Below are 18,692 nucleotides of genomic sequence, written 5' to 3'. Positions count from 1 at the left end.
CTAAAAATCAGCACAGAAAATGCAAAAAACAAACAAACAAAAAAAGGGGTCAACAGACACAGTCTAGGTCTGATTATCACTACCAAACAGATGACAATGGCAAGTTTGGCATTTGAAAGGTCAATTTACAAAATGTATACTTCAGCTCGTTTTGTTAATGCTGGGGGTTTTGCATTGCAGCTGGGGAACTGAACACAATCAGAATGGATGTCAGCCTTCGTGATAATTATATGTTGTGATTACATATCTCTATAAAACATTCATCACTGTCAGTGAAAGCATTTCATGAGGAGCTTGGCTTCTCATGATTTATCCAAAACTGCATGGAAAACATTATGCATACACATCCACGTGTAAAGTGTTTGATCCAAGGTCGTAACCACATATTGACATTGGGGTAGGGCAGGGTTTTGTCCCTAACAAAAATTGTTCCCCTTTTTTGTTTTGCTTTTTGTAATATCAAGGTGGACAGTTTGACAATATCTGAATATGAGGAAGGACACATCCCCCCATTGTCTATTATGGTTACGGCTCTGGTTAGTAGCCCATATGCTTGGCCAGGTTTTGTCTGGTTTCTCATTACCTGGACACAGTGTACTCGACTACACGAAGAATGTGGTCGTGTGGTCCGATAGCCCAGCGCTCTTGGTTGGTCGTGTAGGAGATGTAGAGCTTTCCATTTTTCTTATAATTGGGGTGGAATGCAAGGCTTAGCAAGCCCCTTTCATCTCCTCCCTGCAAGTCAGATGGGGTACACAAAGAATCCAGAAGTTAATTATGTCCCTTTTTTAGATTGGGCTGGGCTGCAAAAAGCTAAAGCCGGGCCTCCCTCTCTCTCTCTCTCCTTTTTATTTCTGTCTTTCTCCATCTCAGTCTCTCTCCATATGGGGGCCAGTTACCCCATGCCCTATTGCCCCCTTGCTTTTTTTTCTTACCTCCCCTCTCCTTGACTACTGCATTACAAACGATTATAAAACATTTGACTTCAAGAAAACCCCCACCCCACACACCCACCTTTTCACCAACCCCGTCTTGGTTATAGGCACTTGAATTTGGGGCCAGGCTCCTCTGGGATGCCCAGGCCCTCCTTGCGGCCTCCATTGTGCAAGTGATTTGTGTGTGTAATCTTTGGGGGATATCCGTGAATGCAGTGCCGAGTGGCTGAAACAATTCATTAGCTCGCTCGCAGTTCATAGACAGCACAAAAGTCCAAGATTCCTTTAGCCCCCCACATCCCCCCTCTTCTCTCTCTCTCTTTTTTATTTTTAAACCCGTGCAAAATTTGAGAGAGGCTAGAAAAAGAATGGACAGAAAGGGAAAAAAAACACTCCCACTGTCTTGGCAACAAGATAGAAAACATTGAAATTGCTTGTGTAATAGGTAAAACCTCTCATCTCTGAGGCTACTACATGAGTTGTCACTACTCTGGTGGTCCACTCATCATAGCCCGTTGTAATAAGCAGCTATGTCGCTTTAGTTCCTGGGGAAAGTAATAATGTTGGGCTTTCCTCCCTTTCATCTTTCCAACTTTGTTTTCTTTCTGGTTATACAAATGAAATGAATGAACAGATTGCTAAGCACACGCCTCATGAATGAATCAATGAATGAACAAACGGGTTTGAGGCAAGTCCCTGAAAAACGATTATGATTTAATGCATTGGGATAAGACATAACACCAGTTTAATTACAGCACATACACTAACATCTTAGTGATATTGGCTGTCGAATAAGTAAACAGAGTTTTTATGAAATTAGCTGTCTGTGCCATCTCTGTGGCATTCCTTTCGGATTTCTCACAGGAATTCAGTAAAGAGAGGTCTTCTGTGGATTGCTCAAGTTAACGGTGTGGTTCAGCTCAAAGTACACGCCAAAACATACAGATCATAAACTGGTCAGAGCGACTCTGTTGGGCTATGCTGAAGTAATCTAATTCGAATAGGCTTCAAGTGCTAGCGCTCCATCTCTGGAATGCTCTGGAGGAATTCGAATTGGATCTGCAGGGACATGAATAATAACACTCAGGAGGACTCTTTAGTAGACCACAAGAGTGAAATCACAAGCAAAACTTTGTGGTACCCATTAAATGTCTGTTCTACGTTAGTCAAACACAAAACGAGGTTGGGTTGAGTTAACAGCAGGTTGATATCATTTGCCCATGCTCTGCTTTTTCGAATGAAAAGTTCTTCCTTTTCCCGAAATTCCCTCTTAACATGTTGGACTCCTGATGCACTGACCTGAATCCCAAAACAAACACAGAGGGAGCAGGTCAAGTTAAGAATTCCAGAGAGTTGTATGATCTCAGGCCAGGGACCACCAAAGAACAAAATTAGCTGAAATATTAGCTTTTGCTAATGATCATTCCTTCAGCAAGTAGGCACAAAAAAAACTTTATTTTTCCAGGCCCATTCCTCTGGGTGCTACCAAAAACTTAATTAAGAGAAGACAAACTTCATGATATTCTCCCTCCATCAATCATAGCATATGTAGGGCTACGTGTACAAGCCTCTGCTTAGTTGCAACACTGGTACATGGTTCCACTGTAGCAGCCACAAGAACTTTTCTTAAACATTTCATCAGGGTAACCTTGCAGCATGCTGATGTCAATAGGAACAGTTCAGCTCTGAAATGTGGCTTCAAAATGTCATGGTCAGAGGTTCTACGCTATGTTATTGTTGGCATTCTGTGCATTGCCTGTTGCTTTGACAGTACGAAGATTAGGATATAACAGCTTCTCGAAAAGAATGCATGTGAGAATACATCAGGGTCAGATGTATTCGTAGACAGGAACAGGGAGCACTACCGCCCCCCTCTAGGAATCCCCATCCGCCCCATCGGCAGCTGCTTGGCTTTCAGAACTTGATGCATGGCTTGGCTTGCACATTGTTTCTGAGCACCTTTTGATCCTTATTGGCTCAGGCAATCCTACATAAAAAGGCATTCCACCCGAGCTGATTGGAAAAAAACAATGCGTGCCTACCTCTAAGGCAATCTGAAATGCTCACACTAATTCAAAGTTCCATTTAGTTCAACACAATGAATCCCAAGACCCAAGTAAAATCCCCCTCCTCCACCTGTTAACACACATTAATCCTGTGACAGTGCTGGAGTGAGGATCGCTCACTTTCAAGTGGTGAAAAGAGCAGATCGAATCGTAGGATAACATTCACTTATTACAGCGGCAGCTCTCTGGAGCAATCCACAAATCTTCTGAATTGCTCCATCACAGGTGCTCATCCTGTCTCAGGGGTCCTCGCAAAGTCAAAACCTTGGCCAGGAACTCAGAGGAAGCTATGTGAGATGACAGCTAAGCAGAGGACGTTTCTTAAAGAGAACTGATCAAAGAGTCAAAGGACGAGAGAGGAAAAGGTCCATTTGTCAAAGCTAGGATACTTATTTTTTGACAGAGTCGAGAGCCCTCCTGCTCATCTAGCTGAAAGAGCTCAACAGCTGTGCGTGTCAAGTGACAGAGTGCACAACATGCTGTGATCTATTTGCTTCGGCAAGAAATAGTTTTTTGCAGCTGGACTCCTTGAGTTAGTTGATACACCACAATGGAACTCTGCTCACATTGTGTGCAGATGTCTTCTTCACTACGTCTAGAAAGGACAACAGCAAAGCAGTACTATACTTGTGTACCTATCACGTCAACATGAAGTGAATAAGGGCTCTTTCACACAAATAGTTTAGAAGATAAACACTTTAGGGTGCTGAAATCCTACACTTCAGGATTTTGCTTGTCACTGTATGACTCTTTTTTTTTCGGCATCTGGAACACTGTAACTAGTTTACAAGACATCCCAAAATAGATAACCGGAAGTTAACTATTTAAGCACCTTCACTGATAGCACTCTTACTTTGTTGAAACCAATACATGGTAGGCAGACTGGTGCAGGGTTGCGCTTTAAGACCAGCCACTTTGAATGTATTTGAGTTTTTTATAGTTTGCATTTTTTAACATCATTAATTATTAATTTATGAATATCAAAAAAAGTAAAATTATCTAATATTTTAAGGGATTTATTGACATTGACACCGTCATGAGTGTCTGCAGGTATCCTCTTTATAGGTCTGTTTAAAGTCTGTTAAAATGTTTTGTTTTTAAATAATGTAATAATAATCATTAAAGCCCAATTAAAAGGTTTTCTGTTTATTATATTAGGACATTTTGACTTCATGCCCCCCAAAAGATATCAAAATTAATTTTAATTCAGAAATTAAAACCATGCCATCATAGAAGAGGTGTATTCAAGCCATTGTATGCATTTATTTGATCACATTTTTGAATAAAATTAATACATCTGGACAAAAAATAAAAATGAGAATGTCATTGACCCACCTGTGATGAGAAAAAACATTTTATAAAGGTGGTATGGGTAAGGGTGAGGGCAGATGATCAGTAGACGGAGGAGAGCGTGTCTTTGCATTTCAGTACAAAACTTCTGTCAGTAATTGGAGAAGCACAAGTGACAGAATATTTGATAATGTCACACAGTGTGTGTGCGTCTGTGAGTGACTGATGAGATACGGTTTCATCAGAGAACACCCACAGTGCTCTGGGAGACTCCCTCAAGAACTCAAAGCATTGTTTCCAAGCAGTTTGGCTTAACTGGCAGTAAGGGGATTGGGCTTGAAGGAGATACAGAACATTAGAATCAAAGTCATGATTAAACACTATCATCCCCCTTCATGCCCAAGTCGGGTCCCAGTGGGTCTCCAAGCCTTCCACGGGCACAAAGGCCACATGTCCTGTTGATGCTCCAAGTAAACACAGCCGACTCAGAATGATAACAGCTAAACTTGACAGAATAGCACTCTTGGGGACTGCCGGGGCTTGAGCTTACTCTAATTGTCATAATGATTGCTTTATCCACAACCAATTATGTTTAATGACGATAAGGCACATTGGGGGTCTTTCCTGTGAGGCTGTTGCATGTTGACTCCATAATTGCTCTTATTCCTTTTATATGTGAAGCAACGGGAGGTATGCAATATACATAAACTTCCTGTCAAAAAGCAGGTCTCTTCCTACATCTCCGGACACTTCCTAAACAAAATGTTCTCAAATTACAGAATGCTTCAGTTCTTGTAGGGGCAGATAAACATCTGTTGTGACACACGCCATAACTACTACTGACAGACATGCATGTAAGCGAACGATACAGCTGCCAACATTTCAGCCTTTCTCACCGATCCTCAACAATCAAACACAAGGTTTCCTCTGCTGGCAGTCAGGTTGACAGCAAGCAAACCACACACATAGAAGCCCACATTCAGAATACATTTGTATAATAACACCCTCCATTCAGGTTTTGATTTGTGGTGGGAGGAGAGGAAAAATGGAAATAAATCCATAGAAGTTGTTATTATGCTCCTTAAAGATTCTATTCTGTTAGGGTGCTTCATTTATCCCACCTCGGCTTCGTCTGAGAAGTTGCCAAACCAAAATGATGAACAACAGATCTTTCAGGTTACAGCGAGGCTTCCTGATTTATGCGAGATAGAATTTTCTGATGGTGGGAGGTCAGGCTGCATGAATATCAAATAGAAGATAGTTCCTTTTCAGAGGCAGATATGCCAACAATGTCGGGAGTAAAAAGTTTTAGCTAAAATTCAGCATTATTAGCATGCTCAACAAAAATACTTGAAAGAATGTATTAATTCAATTCAATTCAAGTTTATTTGTATAGAGCTTTTTACGAAACAAATCATTGCAAAGCAACTTTACAGAAAATTAAGTTTCTGCAATATTTAGTAGTACCTTATCAGAGGTATTAATCCACTGGGATGTGATTCAGAATAAACAATCTGCTGATAAATTAATTGCACTGCATAATATGTTCAATTCAATTCAATTCAATTCAATTGAATATGTTAAAAGGTGCACTTTCAATTTTGGTTTCGTTGCATTAGCTGACATGGCATTTGTCTTTGTCTTTAATGTGACATACTGTACATCAGAGTGAAACAAATTATTAGATTTAAACAGGCTAAATTATTGGAAAGTCAATATAAGTTAAAAAAATCAATTAAAATTAAACATGTATGAATCAATTGTTTACAATATGATTTATAACATGCATTTGCAAAATAGACAGGGTTTTCCTTTCATGCCGCCTTTATACCATTTTAGAAATTCAGCTCTATTCACAGTCAGCAATTTTTCATGTATCTCAGAATAAAAAGTATCCAAAAACAGGGTTGTCACCAATAAGGAAGGAAATCAGCAAAGTTTCACATTATATGCCAATAGGCCTTTATCACAGTCCGCGTGTCGTCACATCCGGCTCCGATTAGTAGCGTTAAGGAATTTCTGCCTGCTTTATTGTCAATGGACAGAAAATTAAACTAATTTAGTTTAGTTGAACATTGACGCAATAAACGTCAATGTTAAAACTGCGTATTTATACCGATTCCATACCATGTATCATGTCATCCTTCATTTTAATGTGCAACATTAGCCTATCTGAGCGACTGTAAGCGCTGCTAATGTTGCCAGTCAGATTAATGAAGAGCACGCAGCTTAAATAACTGCCAGAGGAATACTCGGACTGATTAAATCTTATTTTTAATATTATTTTGTTTATTTTTGCATTATTTTTGCATTATTGCGATTAACCTCCAGTTCTTTTTCACAGTATAATGACATTCAATCGTTGCACGCAATCACTGAGAATATAACTTGATTAAGATGATCAAACTTATTTTTAATTATCGTCTATGGGCTGGAAATATTTCTTTATTTTAACAACTTCAATTTGATGCAATTGAGATTGCATAATAAAGTCAGCGTGTGAAAAAAAAATGTGAGCTAAATGTTTAATACAAACCTTTAAATTTAATCCTTCTATACAGCCTTAATTTAGCCATAATTAATGTTTTAAGCTTTGGCTAATTCTAATGCTTATGTGATATGTTGTTTGCATATTTTTCTCGCTGTTCTGAAATGAAATAAGGTGATCAGACTGTGAAGAATTGCCTATACACATACAGCATGGCTCGCACACTCCTGTTTAAGTCTCGAAATACGCATCGGGATATCGTGACAACTTATTCCTTCATTTCATAATACTCAAATTCTCTTGTAAACTGAGGTTGGTGTCTTCAGAAGACATATATGTGCTGAATTCTAGATAAATAATCCACAACAATGGATTATGTTTTTAGAGTGGTATATTTTTTTTTTGTTTGTATATGTGTTTTTATTTATACATTTTATATTTGCTTATTTTTTTATGTTTATATTTGTATATTAATATGATATAAGTTTGTATGTCCAGCCAACTGAAAACACCAAAATTACAACAAGGAAGAGCTAAATATCACTTACCTTAATACCGCTTTGTACCAGCTTATGAATGTCCAGAAAAGGCTCTTTCAAGAGCTCCATGTCATGTGTTAGGATACGGACAAAGCCTTCCTTCTCCAAAATAAAAAGCCGCTGTGATCCATCCCCACAATGCACCATGCCAACAGGCTGTCGAAGACCACTAAGGATCTCCTGAGTGCAGTAGCAGTTGTGTTTATGTTTTCTGTAGGAAAGGATTGAAAAGATTAGAAAAATAGATGGGTTAATTACGCATCAGACTTTTAAGTTGTTGTCTAATGTCTATTATTTGTTGTAAACAGTATAACTGTACAAGTGGAATTGTTATAAACAAGTTTATTACAGTTAGGAACAAGGCAGAATGGTTTCTGCTTGACAGACTGGTTTGGAAGTAGACTGAATAAAACACCACAGGAGAAGTTCATTTAACATAGTCAGACGTTGGGGGCTCTCAAGCTGTGAAACAAGTGTTCCATTAACCACAAGTCAAATTTGATGTGGGGACACGCCAACTCACATTATGCCTTAAATAAAACAAGGGCATCAGCGGTGTGGGTGCTCCTGTTAACAAGCAGTCTTGGAGGGATTTTCCATAAATGTAATAGGGGGTGAACTGGCAGCAAATGTATGCCTGACATCTCGTGCCTGAGCTGTAGAATAACGTCATTCTGACGTGCTTGCAGTGACTGTGCCTGATCAGATATGCTGCTTTACTGGCCCTTCGCAATGGGAGGTCCGATGAAGAATTATGACGATCATTTACAATGACTATGGGCTCAAAACACATGGTGGATTCACAGCTCGTCATTATTTGCCTCAGAATGTCATACAAAAGCGAGGCATTTATCACTGTTAAAACGAAAGGTGCTTAGGGCACACTTCACTGAAATGTGTCATTATATCAGATCAATTTAATAACCAAAGTGAAGTGAAGGTATGCTGAGGGTGACAATGACACATGTCACTAAGAGAAAATTAACTCACTGCTTAACTACCCCAGTATGATACATAGAGAAATTTTAGTTGTGACTGTTTCCTGAAACCGTAGTAACATGGTCACACCTCCGTCTTTTGAACTACCTTGGTTCAGCAATATTGGATGGTTTTGGGAAACGCTGAAAGTTAGTAACAACAGAACTTGCGACCATAGTTGGCAAACAATGTTTTTTGGGAGTCCTACATGTGGTCTTGAGTACACGGTGGCGGGAGGAGCAAATGATAAACACAGTGGGTGTGACGTCAGGCCTTGGAGAGGCTTTTATTAACAGAAAAGGGGAATAAAGTGTCCAAAATAAACAGGGGATCTGGTTGCCTCGTTGTGCTGTGGGGAAATGGTGAAGGTGGGGCAGTGTTCGAGAAGGAAGTGTCCAGGTAAGGGGTGGAGTCTGGCGGCCGCACGCAGCCGCACGCAGCACTCCCCTCTTGGTCCGGGGCGCGAGGGGTGGTGGCTTCTTCTGAGTGGCTTTGTCCTCCTTGGCCCACCGTGCTTTCAGGTGATAAACAGCTCTGCATCCTGGCCCGTCAGTCATATAATGGGTGCAGTTCTCTTCCGGACGGCGGGTCCGGCAGTTCATGGCTGTGGCAGCACGGGAGTCCCTCTACGCACCCTTCCTGGACCCACGAGGACACCAGCGTGCATGCACGGGGAAGAGACCGGTCTCCCGAGGAGAGGCATGCTCGACATTTAAAAAGCTGCGGTGATGAGGCTTCATTCGGTTCAGGTGTGCCTCATCCCACGCCGCCATCCCTGGTTACAGCAGCACCCACTGCTGTCAGAAGCCTGGCGATGGGCGGTGATTAAGGGATGGGGTGATGATGATAATTAGGGGGGAGGCAGCCAACTCGTCACAACACATATGAATCCATCATTGTAAAGTTGTGAAAAGTGAATACTTAAACATTTTCCATAACACTAATTTGAGGTTACAATCAACAGGATATTCAGCTATGAGCTAAATTTTATCAGAGTCAGCCCTAAATGACATCCCTTACTTCTTCCTGTCACAAATGGTCAAAGCCCTCTGGCTGTCACCAACAGCTCAGAATTCCTGCAGCATAAGCACTTTCTTTGTGTTCTTAAAGCTGGCTAAACTCATTCTGGACACAAAGCTCTGGCTTGGAAAGGGGGGCAATGGACCGGTCAACGAGTACATGCAGGAATGTTGTGACATGGAAGGTTAGTCAGGCGTGTCTTGTCTCTAGTGACCTTGTTGAGGCTGCCCTGATGACCTTGTAGTCAAAGCAGGCCAGTCATACTGGGCCACGGGACATTAGATGACAGTAAGGAAACTTCTCTAATGCCTGATAAAGAACGCTTTTACACGCAGATGTCATTACAGGGAATAGCTCATCCCAAAAAATGGAAATTCATGGAACTTCATTTCAAATGGATTGGACCTTTCTTCCATACAGTTACAATGAATGAAAACTGGAACTTCAAGCATCAAAAAGGATGCAAAAGGACCTTAAATGTAGTTCATAAAACTTGTTCACAAGATTCCAAGTCTTCTGAAATTATACAGTACAATTTGTGTTACACTAAGCCGTTGTTCACTGATAATCTTCCTTGCCATTGGCTGTTGCAACAGGAGTCTGAGCTGAACCTTAGAACCAATTAGAAGAATTTAGAACTATTTATGAGTCATTCAGACCGGTTTTGTTAACTAGATCAACCGATTCATCAAACAGATCTGACTCAAAATAATAATTAGTTCAGAAATCAGACATTGTTACTTAACTTATATACACTAATTAAAGTGCCAAGGAAATCTAGTATAGTTGTCAAGATTTTTGTGAATACTGACTTAATTTTTTATAAAATTACTGAGCAGATGAGGTATATATACTATATATATATACATCAGTCATGTTGGGGGTATGGCATTTTGGAGCTTGACAGCCCCATTTTACATTCATTGTATTGAAAAGACTGACCAGGATATTCTTCATAAATTCATCTTTTGTATTTGGAAAGACATGAGTAAGTAAATATTGACAAAATTTTTATGTTTAGGTGAACTATTTCTCTACAGTTCAGCATTTCAGATAAAAAAAAAATGTGTGTGTGAAACTGAATTAAATATACCTGTTAATCACTTCTATTTTTTCATCTAACAGGTAGTTGGAATCTCGGCGCAGATGCTTTCTGTGAAAATCCGGAAAGCACAGGCCTCCGTCCTTCCTTCCATAGTACTGGCAGAACTCATCCACGTCAGCTTGGAACAGTTCTAAAAAACACACAGACAGACAACTGGTCTCAGCCTGAGATAGACACCACACAGGGTCCATGGATGATGTAATCACCTCCAAAACCAACTGAATCCCCAACAGTCAAAGCTGTACTCGAGTCAAGTATGTCCTCAGCCATCAGACGGCTTATTGTGTGGCAGTTTTGGTGGTGATTTCTATCTTGACAATGGTGCATTTATGAAGTACTGAGTCTCAAATCAAGACATTTGTTTTTGCCTCTCATTTCTGACAAGTGCAAGTCATGGTCATTCATATCGGTCCAGACCTTTAACCATTTGTTAAAATCGGTCATATTTGACAGTGCCACAATGATACACACTTCTGGGTGCTACAATTATGTGATGGTTGAACCCCAGTGAGACATTACAAACCACTTCAGACATGTGTGGTCCGTATGTGGAAAGTTTGTGTGTTTAATTAAACCCACAAATGCCAAACGCTCAGTCTGTATCTCCTTTGCTGTTATATCTTTCAGCAGAAACATGCAGGTCAAATCCAAAGTTCACACCCAAACTGATTGATTATATTTAAGAGATTAAGTTTGCTTGCTTACTTTCATGGAAAACACCCTTAATTTATTTCTTCAATAGAAGCCAAAATAAATTCACCATAATTCAGGCATCTAGAGTTGAGGAATGCATAACAAAAATTTTGAAAATTAAGTGTGTGGCAATTAAATCACAGTCGCTTTCTAGGAACTGTCTTCCTTTTGGCTGAATGAACAGCACGATAACAAGGAGAGAGAACATGACTCGGTTTGGCAGCCCCTGTGACCTAAAAACCTCACTGATATGGTTACCACCTTAGCTAAACCCTCTCATGGGGAGGAGTAGAGCAAATACAGCAGTGATAGAAACACAAACACACTCCTCTCCTTCCTTTCATCTCCAGTGAGCCCCCCATGCTGCATGAGGAAGGGGGCTACGTGTGGGAGGGAAGCAACAGCACCAACAACAGAGGTGATAGGATATCCCTAAACATCTAAACACAACAGTGAAATCAAACACATACACACACCCACCACCTCCACTCACACTGCCATGCCACCCACACACAAACCGCAGTGGTTATCTTGGGCCTGCTGGTGTGAGCGGTAAGGGTCTGAGAGCTGTTGTCAATCGTAACTGAGAGGTCAGAATCTGTATGCAGTTCCCACACTTTTGAATTTTCCATATCCTTTCCATGTCCATATTTCATATTGATGGAAAAAACATTTTCATTTAGACCTTTTTACTAATGAATCATTCAGACTAATGTATGAACAAGTTCAACCAATACTGATTTAAAAGAATGATTCAAAATAAAGAGAAAATAAAATATGGTAGAAAAAGTATATTATACACTATAAAATCATTATTTATAAAGCCCATAACATTTCTATGACTTTTCTAAGGCTTAGAGAACAAAATTTTAAAATACCCTTATATTTTCTTGGTTTTTCAAGACTTTAAAAAAATAAAGGTTCTTTTTTTATATCTATGGTTCCATGAAGAACCTTTAAAATCAATGCACTGAAGTTTCCTTGCTCTTCAGATTATTAAAATGTTCTTTACACTAAGAAAAAATGGTTCTTTTGGAACAGAAGAACTGTTTACTAAAGGGTTCTTTGGGAAACCCAAAAAGGTTCTTCTATGGTATCGCAAAAACACATTTTGTAATCTTTTTTTAAGTGTCGGAACCTGTTTATGTCTCCGTTATATCAATAAGGTCATGGGGATCAAAAAAGTGTCTGCTGATATGGGGTGTGAATACAGTATATCCTCTCAAAAAAAATTTGTGGTGGCAATATCTTCAACAAGTGGAGTCTTAACATTCCAACCTCTCACTTGATTAGATTTTTTTATCCAGTTCTGCTATAACATTGCTGAATGTGTTTTTTTTTTTTTTTAAACCTAAACTTATTTAACAAAACTAATTCAAATTTTAATCTTTACCAAATCAAATGTGATCAACACACTGAACAGACAAACAAAGTGTTTTTCCTTAATCTCAGGGGACTAAAAAGTAAACACCATGAAAATAAGAAGGGGCTTTTATTACTGTTGAAAACCAATGTGCAATCACGGTCGTAAAAACATGGTTAAAAAATATGGATAGAAATGAAACACACAAACTGAAAGGACTGCATAATTTGAACAATTTATGACTTCCCTAAACATGGCAAAAACACTGTGGCCTCAACTAGAGTCTCAGCCCCTTCACAATATTCTCTAGTTTTATTGTACTGGCCTACAAAAAACAGGACAGAGAGAAAGAGACTCCACATCCTCAGCACTATAGTTATACTTCCATCTGGTTATCTTCCAAAGCAACCTGGGTGGCCACCCAAAGTACTTGACATCTTGATGCACTTCAGCAGTTTTACATATACACAACCTTTGTAGAAAAATAAATGTGTCATTCGTCACCACATATGCTGATTTGGGAGGGGGAGAGGGGGTGGGTAGAGTCTTTTGGCCCCAGCTCCTGTTCTCAGAGTCTTTACCACTGTTTTCTCTCTCTCTTTCCCATTCGCTTACTCCCTCTACAAAGAATCGCAGCAGACAGCACACCCTTATTTATCTGTTTTGTAGAGGAAGACTGAAAGGTAAACTGTATGTATACAGTGTCTCATTTTTGTCTGTCTATTCGCATTTCCGTGGGTGCGTATGTGCGTGTGGCTTGCGTCCGCTCTCTGTTTGCATATCGGTCCCCATCTAATCTGTTATGGCTGCGCTGATAGGAAGAAGGTTTGGTCTGGCGGCCAACTTTTGCATGCCATTCCATCTGATGGAATGCATCATGCAGCAAATGTTGCAACACCATAGAGCAGCTATTGGATGTTTGCTCCTGATGTCATTCATGTTTGGCAGAAAATACAAACCTCATGATGGCTTAGAGCTTTTCAGGTCTTCGGACTCCTCCCCACTGCCATCTGTTCCCCCCCACCCCTTATGTTTCAAAGGCTTTAATGTTTGTCTTTTCATTGAACGTAGGCTGCCACCAAGAACAACAAACTGATTATGTGAGCATTGCCTTGAACGGGCTTCGTTTTCCGCTGTATCCTGTGTGTGTGTTGTGTGAGGTTTGAGTGTCAGTCATGTCTAGACCGACCGTAGTCAGACCATGCACACACACACATATCCAGAGACAGACGCACATAAACACCAAACACATCTTGGCAGGCTGTTCTGACGTAAAATAAGATGCTTGCCAAAGGACGGAAGGGAAGAAACATGTCATAAAATCATTCATTTACAGCTACAGATTTTCGAGCTTCGTTTTGGGTATTTTATTGCTTATTTTAAATATACTTTTTTTTATCATTTATATTTTTATAATACCAATAATTTAAGGCCTTTTGTGATGCTTAAGTCATTGCAAATATTTAAATAAATAAATTAAATAATTAATTAAAAATAAGAAAGATAGAAACAGCAACAAGTGGTTCCTGAAAGGCATTTCTTGAACATCAGATGAATGAATCCCTAAGTTTCAAAGGAACTTTGCCATGATGGAGCTGCAACCGATATTTTGTTTTTTCCCACTATGCGACTTTACAGTCTGATGCATTAATCTGAGGTCATTTGTTCACCTGGACTTAGAATAAGTGCAATACATGTGTCAGAAGAGAAATGTTCCTGATGAAGTTACTAATGTTCTTTATGCAAAACTCTTGCTTTGATCTTGTTTGTTACCTGGTACGTGTCCCCGGCAGGTGTAGTAGAACTCCTGGCAGTAGTCGTGGCATAAGCGGGGTAGATCTTGTTGTCTGTGTGGTGCTTTTTCAAGTTTGGGCGAGTGGAAGAGCATCTGGGCATGTGGCGAGCAATGGGCACACTTAATCTCCTGCAGCAGTCTAGAACACTCTGTGTTATTGGTTGAGAAGATCTAAGGAGCGAAAAACAACCAGCAAAGGTTAGAACTGTGGTTCTAATTGAATGGCTAAATCCAAATTTTACTCACGCTACAAAGCTGTTCCTATATAACAATTGTATATTGTATATATAATAGAAGAAAAGTCAAACTAGGTGGTTTGACACATTTTTGGAATGTTTTCTCATTAATTGGATGCAATTCACCTTCTAAACATCTCTCTTAACAAATGCCACACATCCATGTGGACTTGATTTCTTCTGATTTGTTTATTTGAGCTCACAAACAGCTAAGCCAAAATTGCACCTCGCATGGCATCTGAACCCATGCTGAAGTGAACGGACCGAAATGAGGATACTCAAAATGTTTCTTAAGTCACCAAACAAAAGTAAACAGTAGATTAGGGCCGAAAAGCAGAGAGCAGGCTTATTTATGTAACAAATTAGCTGTAATAAAACAACAATGTAATCTGCTCCCTTCCCCAGACATGCGCCTGTGCCGCAGCAGTCTGGTAAACCTCCCTCTCTCTGTGTGAGGTCCATGTGTAAACACCAATTCATAGATAGACGGGCACATCATTCCCGTGCTGGTATCAACAAATTATCAGTCTGTCCAAGTCAATTAGGCCAGCACACCCAGCAGACAGCGTATTGACGGCCCACCTCCTCCCCAGCCCACTGCTCTGCATAGTAAACCATTTTGACAGATTTCTTTGATTTTGATTCTCCAGATTCTTTAGAGTGAATCAAAACCATCTTTGTGGGCGGAAGATAAAACGGTGTCCGAAAATATGTATTGACACCTCCATATGAACCAGAGAGTTTGGAACGTGAATTTTCAAGCTCTCTTCGCTCTCAGTCTTGCAGTGGTTGGTGTGTTAGCCTGGTCTGTGAGTGGCAACTCTCCTGCTTTAAATTGCCCATTGATTTAGTGAGCCACGGACTGGCACATGGTCCATGGAGAGAAGCATTTGTGTGCTCTCAACCATGCACTCTACCCATATGTTGCTGGGATGGGCTCCATAGTTGCCATCACCCTCACCAGCAACAAGAGGACCTTTGTTTTTTCTTTTTTTGTGTTTTCCAAAAAACACCAAAAGTTGTTCAAAGCTGCTTCAAATCAAACCACGGTCTACATCACAGCCTTTTAAAAGCCATACATAACTACTGTCGAAACATGCAAGTGTAAATAGGTGGCATATATGAGTTTACAGTTGATGCTTTGAAGTGTGGTTCGGCATGAAAAGATAATGAAAAAGATAATAATGAAAATGATATGTTTATATAGTGAAATCTGAGCAGATGTTGGGATCACTTAAACTGACAGAACAAACGTAAACACAAAAACTCATTTGAAAACAATGGCTCGTCATTTAGTGACAAACAATGAGGTTCTCACTGAGGTGCGAGAAAAGGGCGATTGATGATCGAAGTTACCGCAACCATAAACAAACAGATGATTTAATGAATGAATCACCTGACATGATTCACAGAATTCACAGTTCAGCCCCCCCAAATGAAACCACAACTGTGCTATCTTCCCCACAAAACCTGCAAGCTTGTATTAAAAAGCTTTAGTGAAACCATTTTGGTCCTCTGGGAATTAGTGTAAGTAAGTTTGGGGTGGGGAGCAGGACAAATACTCACTCAAAGGCATTAACTAACACTTGGACAGAGCCAAGGACTGGGGGAGAATGATGTTCTCCAGCTTCACCCATTAGTGAAACTAACAAACACAATGGTGTTGTTGTTATTCTTTTGCCATAAGCAAAAAGACTCCGTGTGTGGGCAGTGTAGTGGGGAGGAGGAGATGTCGACTCTTTTTTGTTCCATTCAGGCTCGATCTTATTTGCATGACTTGAGCAAATTAAATGATGCAATATGGCTTTTTGTCACAAACCGACGTGCGATGCCACCCAGCCGCGTATGCCGATCTGCGGAGGTTGTTTACATGAGAAAAGAGCGATTTCTCGGCACAGAATGTGTTCATTGATAAAACCATGAGATGAATCTTTTCACGTCTATAGAAAGCATCAGAAAAGTGCGATTCATTACCAATCGAGAGACATTTGTTTACCATCTGTTTTATGTAAATTATATCCATCACTACGAGTAGCACATGCTGTCATTGAAACATCAGCGTGAAAAGTTGCGCAAAATGTCTAATCTATACATACAAACATTTATCTGGTGGAATAAAGCTTTTAAGGGCGATTCAGATTTCGGAAACACAATATTGCTGCAGGGGAGCATGAAAATTACGCGATTTCATTCATACGCCTCGTGCTCGCGAGTGAACTGCACTGCACGCGTCCTTATCTAAGTCCGAGCTGTTTTTAATTGTTTTTCTATGTAAACATGCACGAGAGGACGTCTTTAACCATTGCGAACGATCTCGCCGTGTTTGTCAGTGCCACGTGCTTTTACAACGCCGTGTCAAATTAAAACAACTTCAACTTTTAAAAACATATTACACTGATCCGCGTCTTTGCTGTTTTAATGCAAAACGCGTTCAATACACACAGTGCGCATACTGCTTATATGTAGCCAATCCATATGTTCATTACAAGATCAATTATTAGACATTATTCCTCTACAAACTGCTGTTACAAACATCTCAAAATCAATGCATGGACCCGTTGCCATAACAAAACACGCACGAGAATCACTAAGTCAGTTTGAGGCTGCAGGGAGCCTGAACATACCCGAGCATCTCTCCGATGGAGGATCTGATACGGAGCCCTCCTGGACGTACAGCAGGACACGCGAGGATAGAGTCTGTGACAAAGCTCCTCTCCGCCGCTTCCATCCAGTGACAGTTTTCTCTCCTTCTTCTTCAGGCGTTTCGGCAGACTTCCATCGTAACATCTCCTCCTCCTTGGACTTATTTCTCCTTTCTCGCCGAATTTCGCATCACCACATTCCCAAAAATTGGCCGCGATGGCCAACAAGAGCACAAATTTCAAATGCTTCATTTTCTGTGGGATTAAACCAAAAGCGGAACACGCGACTGCTCAGAAATCAGGACTGCTGTATGACAGTCCCCACGCGCGTCCAGAAAGTTGTTACAGAATAACTAATTTTGATTAAAACAACTATTTGCTAATAAAGTAGTCCAAATTAAATAAAAGCAAAGGTATTTAAAAAGAACGAAAAAAGAACGAAATTACTATAATAAATAAAGACAGGTGCTGGTTATGATGTTGTTAAAGTGGAAAAAAAACATGATACTGTATTCTAATAAGAAATAAAATAATAATATAATAAAATAATAATAAGAAGTGGTCGGATATACAGAAATGGTATGTCTCCTTTCCCAAAAGTTAAATCCCGTTGGTGCACAAAGGTTGATGCATGTGATCAAAAGTTGCACTAAGTTGTCTGATGCATGCTCTTCAGTGCACTCACATGTTTCCCTTTGCTCTTTCCACCTTCTTTTTAACCAGCGCGCGAGAAGGGGAACGCGCACGATGACGTCTGTCCAGTCCGGGAACGCGCGTCATCATATAAGTAAAGAAAAGTATTATACGCTGTAAGTGTAATGTTAACGGGAAATAATGTTGCATCGCGTTTAATACACATTTTAGTGAGTGCATACTGTTCATATGTATCCATTTAGTTATTACAGTACAAACCTATTACCGTTTTATTGACTGTAAAATATTGTTAAAATGTATATTTTTATGCGTCTTTTATGTTGCATTATATCTTATTTATTGCACTCATTTATTTTATTTCACTGACATGAGTTTCACTCTGACTTGTCTTTGTGTGTGGCACTGTGGTCTGCGTTATTACTGACCACAGATGCTGGAAAGACCACTTTTAATGAACTTCATCCAAAGTCATCATGATGCTTTCCATAATGCCACATGTACTATCAAGACAAATATTAATGATATTTAAATGAAATGCAGAAATGTAAAGACTTTATTTCCTATGTTTAAGAGCTCTAGTGTCTACCTCTGGGAAGTACTGCTCTCTTTGCATGTGTGTGGCTTCTTGCACTTTTCAGCATTTCTGTTTGTGCTCAAAAGTGAAAGGAGTACTACTTTTTACACGCTGAAGCAAATGGTGGACATTATTTAAATTAATTAAAAATATTTTTATTAAAATCTAATTTTAATAACAATATTACTAAAAACATTTAGGATATTAATTTTTTTTATTTAAGGATCAATATTCTCAACACAGCATAAAAATTATACAATCACCAAATCAGTGGCGAGGCTAAGGGTGGCACTGGGCCCAACCAGATTGACAGC

General features: G+C 39.8%; 1 protein-coding gene across 1 annotated transcript in view; it reads right to left on the bottom strand.

The window, feature by feature from the left end:
• Window positions 1-17,844, bottom strand: part of LOC109058273 (hedgehog-interacting protein-like) — a 34,738-nt gene extending 16,894 nt beyond the window's left edge. The window contains exons 1-5 of the mRNA XM_042758063.1: window positions 17,133-17,844; window positions 14,251-14,443; window positions 10,410-10,551; window positions 7,328-7,529; window positions 583-735 (exon numbers count right to left, since the gene is read on the bottom strand). Coding sequence (XP_042613997.1) covers window positions 583-735; window positions 7,328-7,529; window positions 10,410-10,551; window positions 14,251-14,443; window positions 17,133-17,402 — 960 coding nt within the window. The 5' untranslated portion in view covers window positions 17,403-17,844. The remainder of the gene's footprint in view (window positions 1-582; window positions 736-7,327; window positions 7,530-10,409; window positions 10,552-14,250; window positions 14,444-17,132) is intronic.
• Between the last annotated feature and the right edge of the window lie 848 nt (window positions 17,845-18,692).

Source organism: Cyprinus carpio, chromosome A1 (genome assembly GCF_018340385.1).
Source record: "Cyprinus carpio isolate SPL01 chromosome A1, ASM1834038v1, whole genome shotgun sequence".
Classification (NCBI taxonomy): Eukaryota; Metazoa; Chordata; class Actinopteri; order Cypriniformes; family Cyprinidae; genus Cyprinus; species Cyprinus carpio.
The sequence above is the reverse complement of the archived record's forward strand: the minus strand, read 5'-3'. Positions and strand labels throughout refer to the sequence as shown.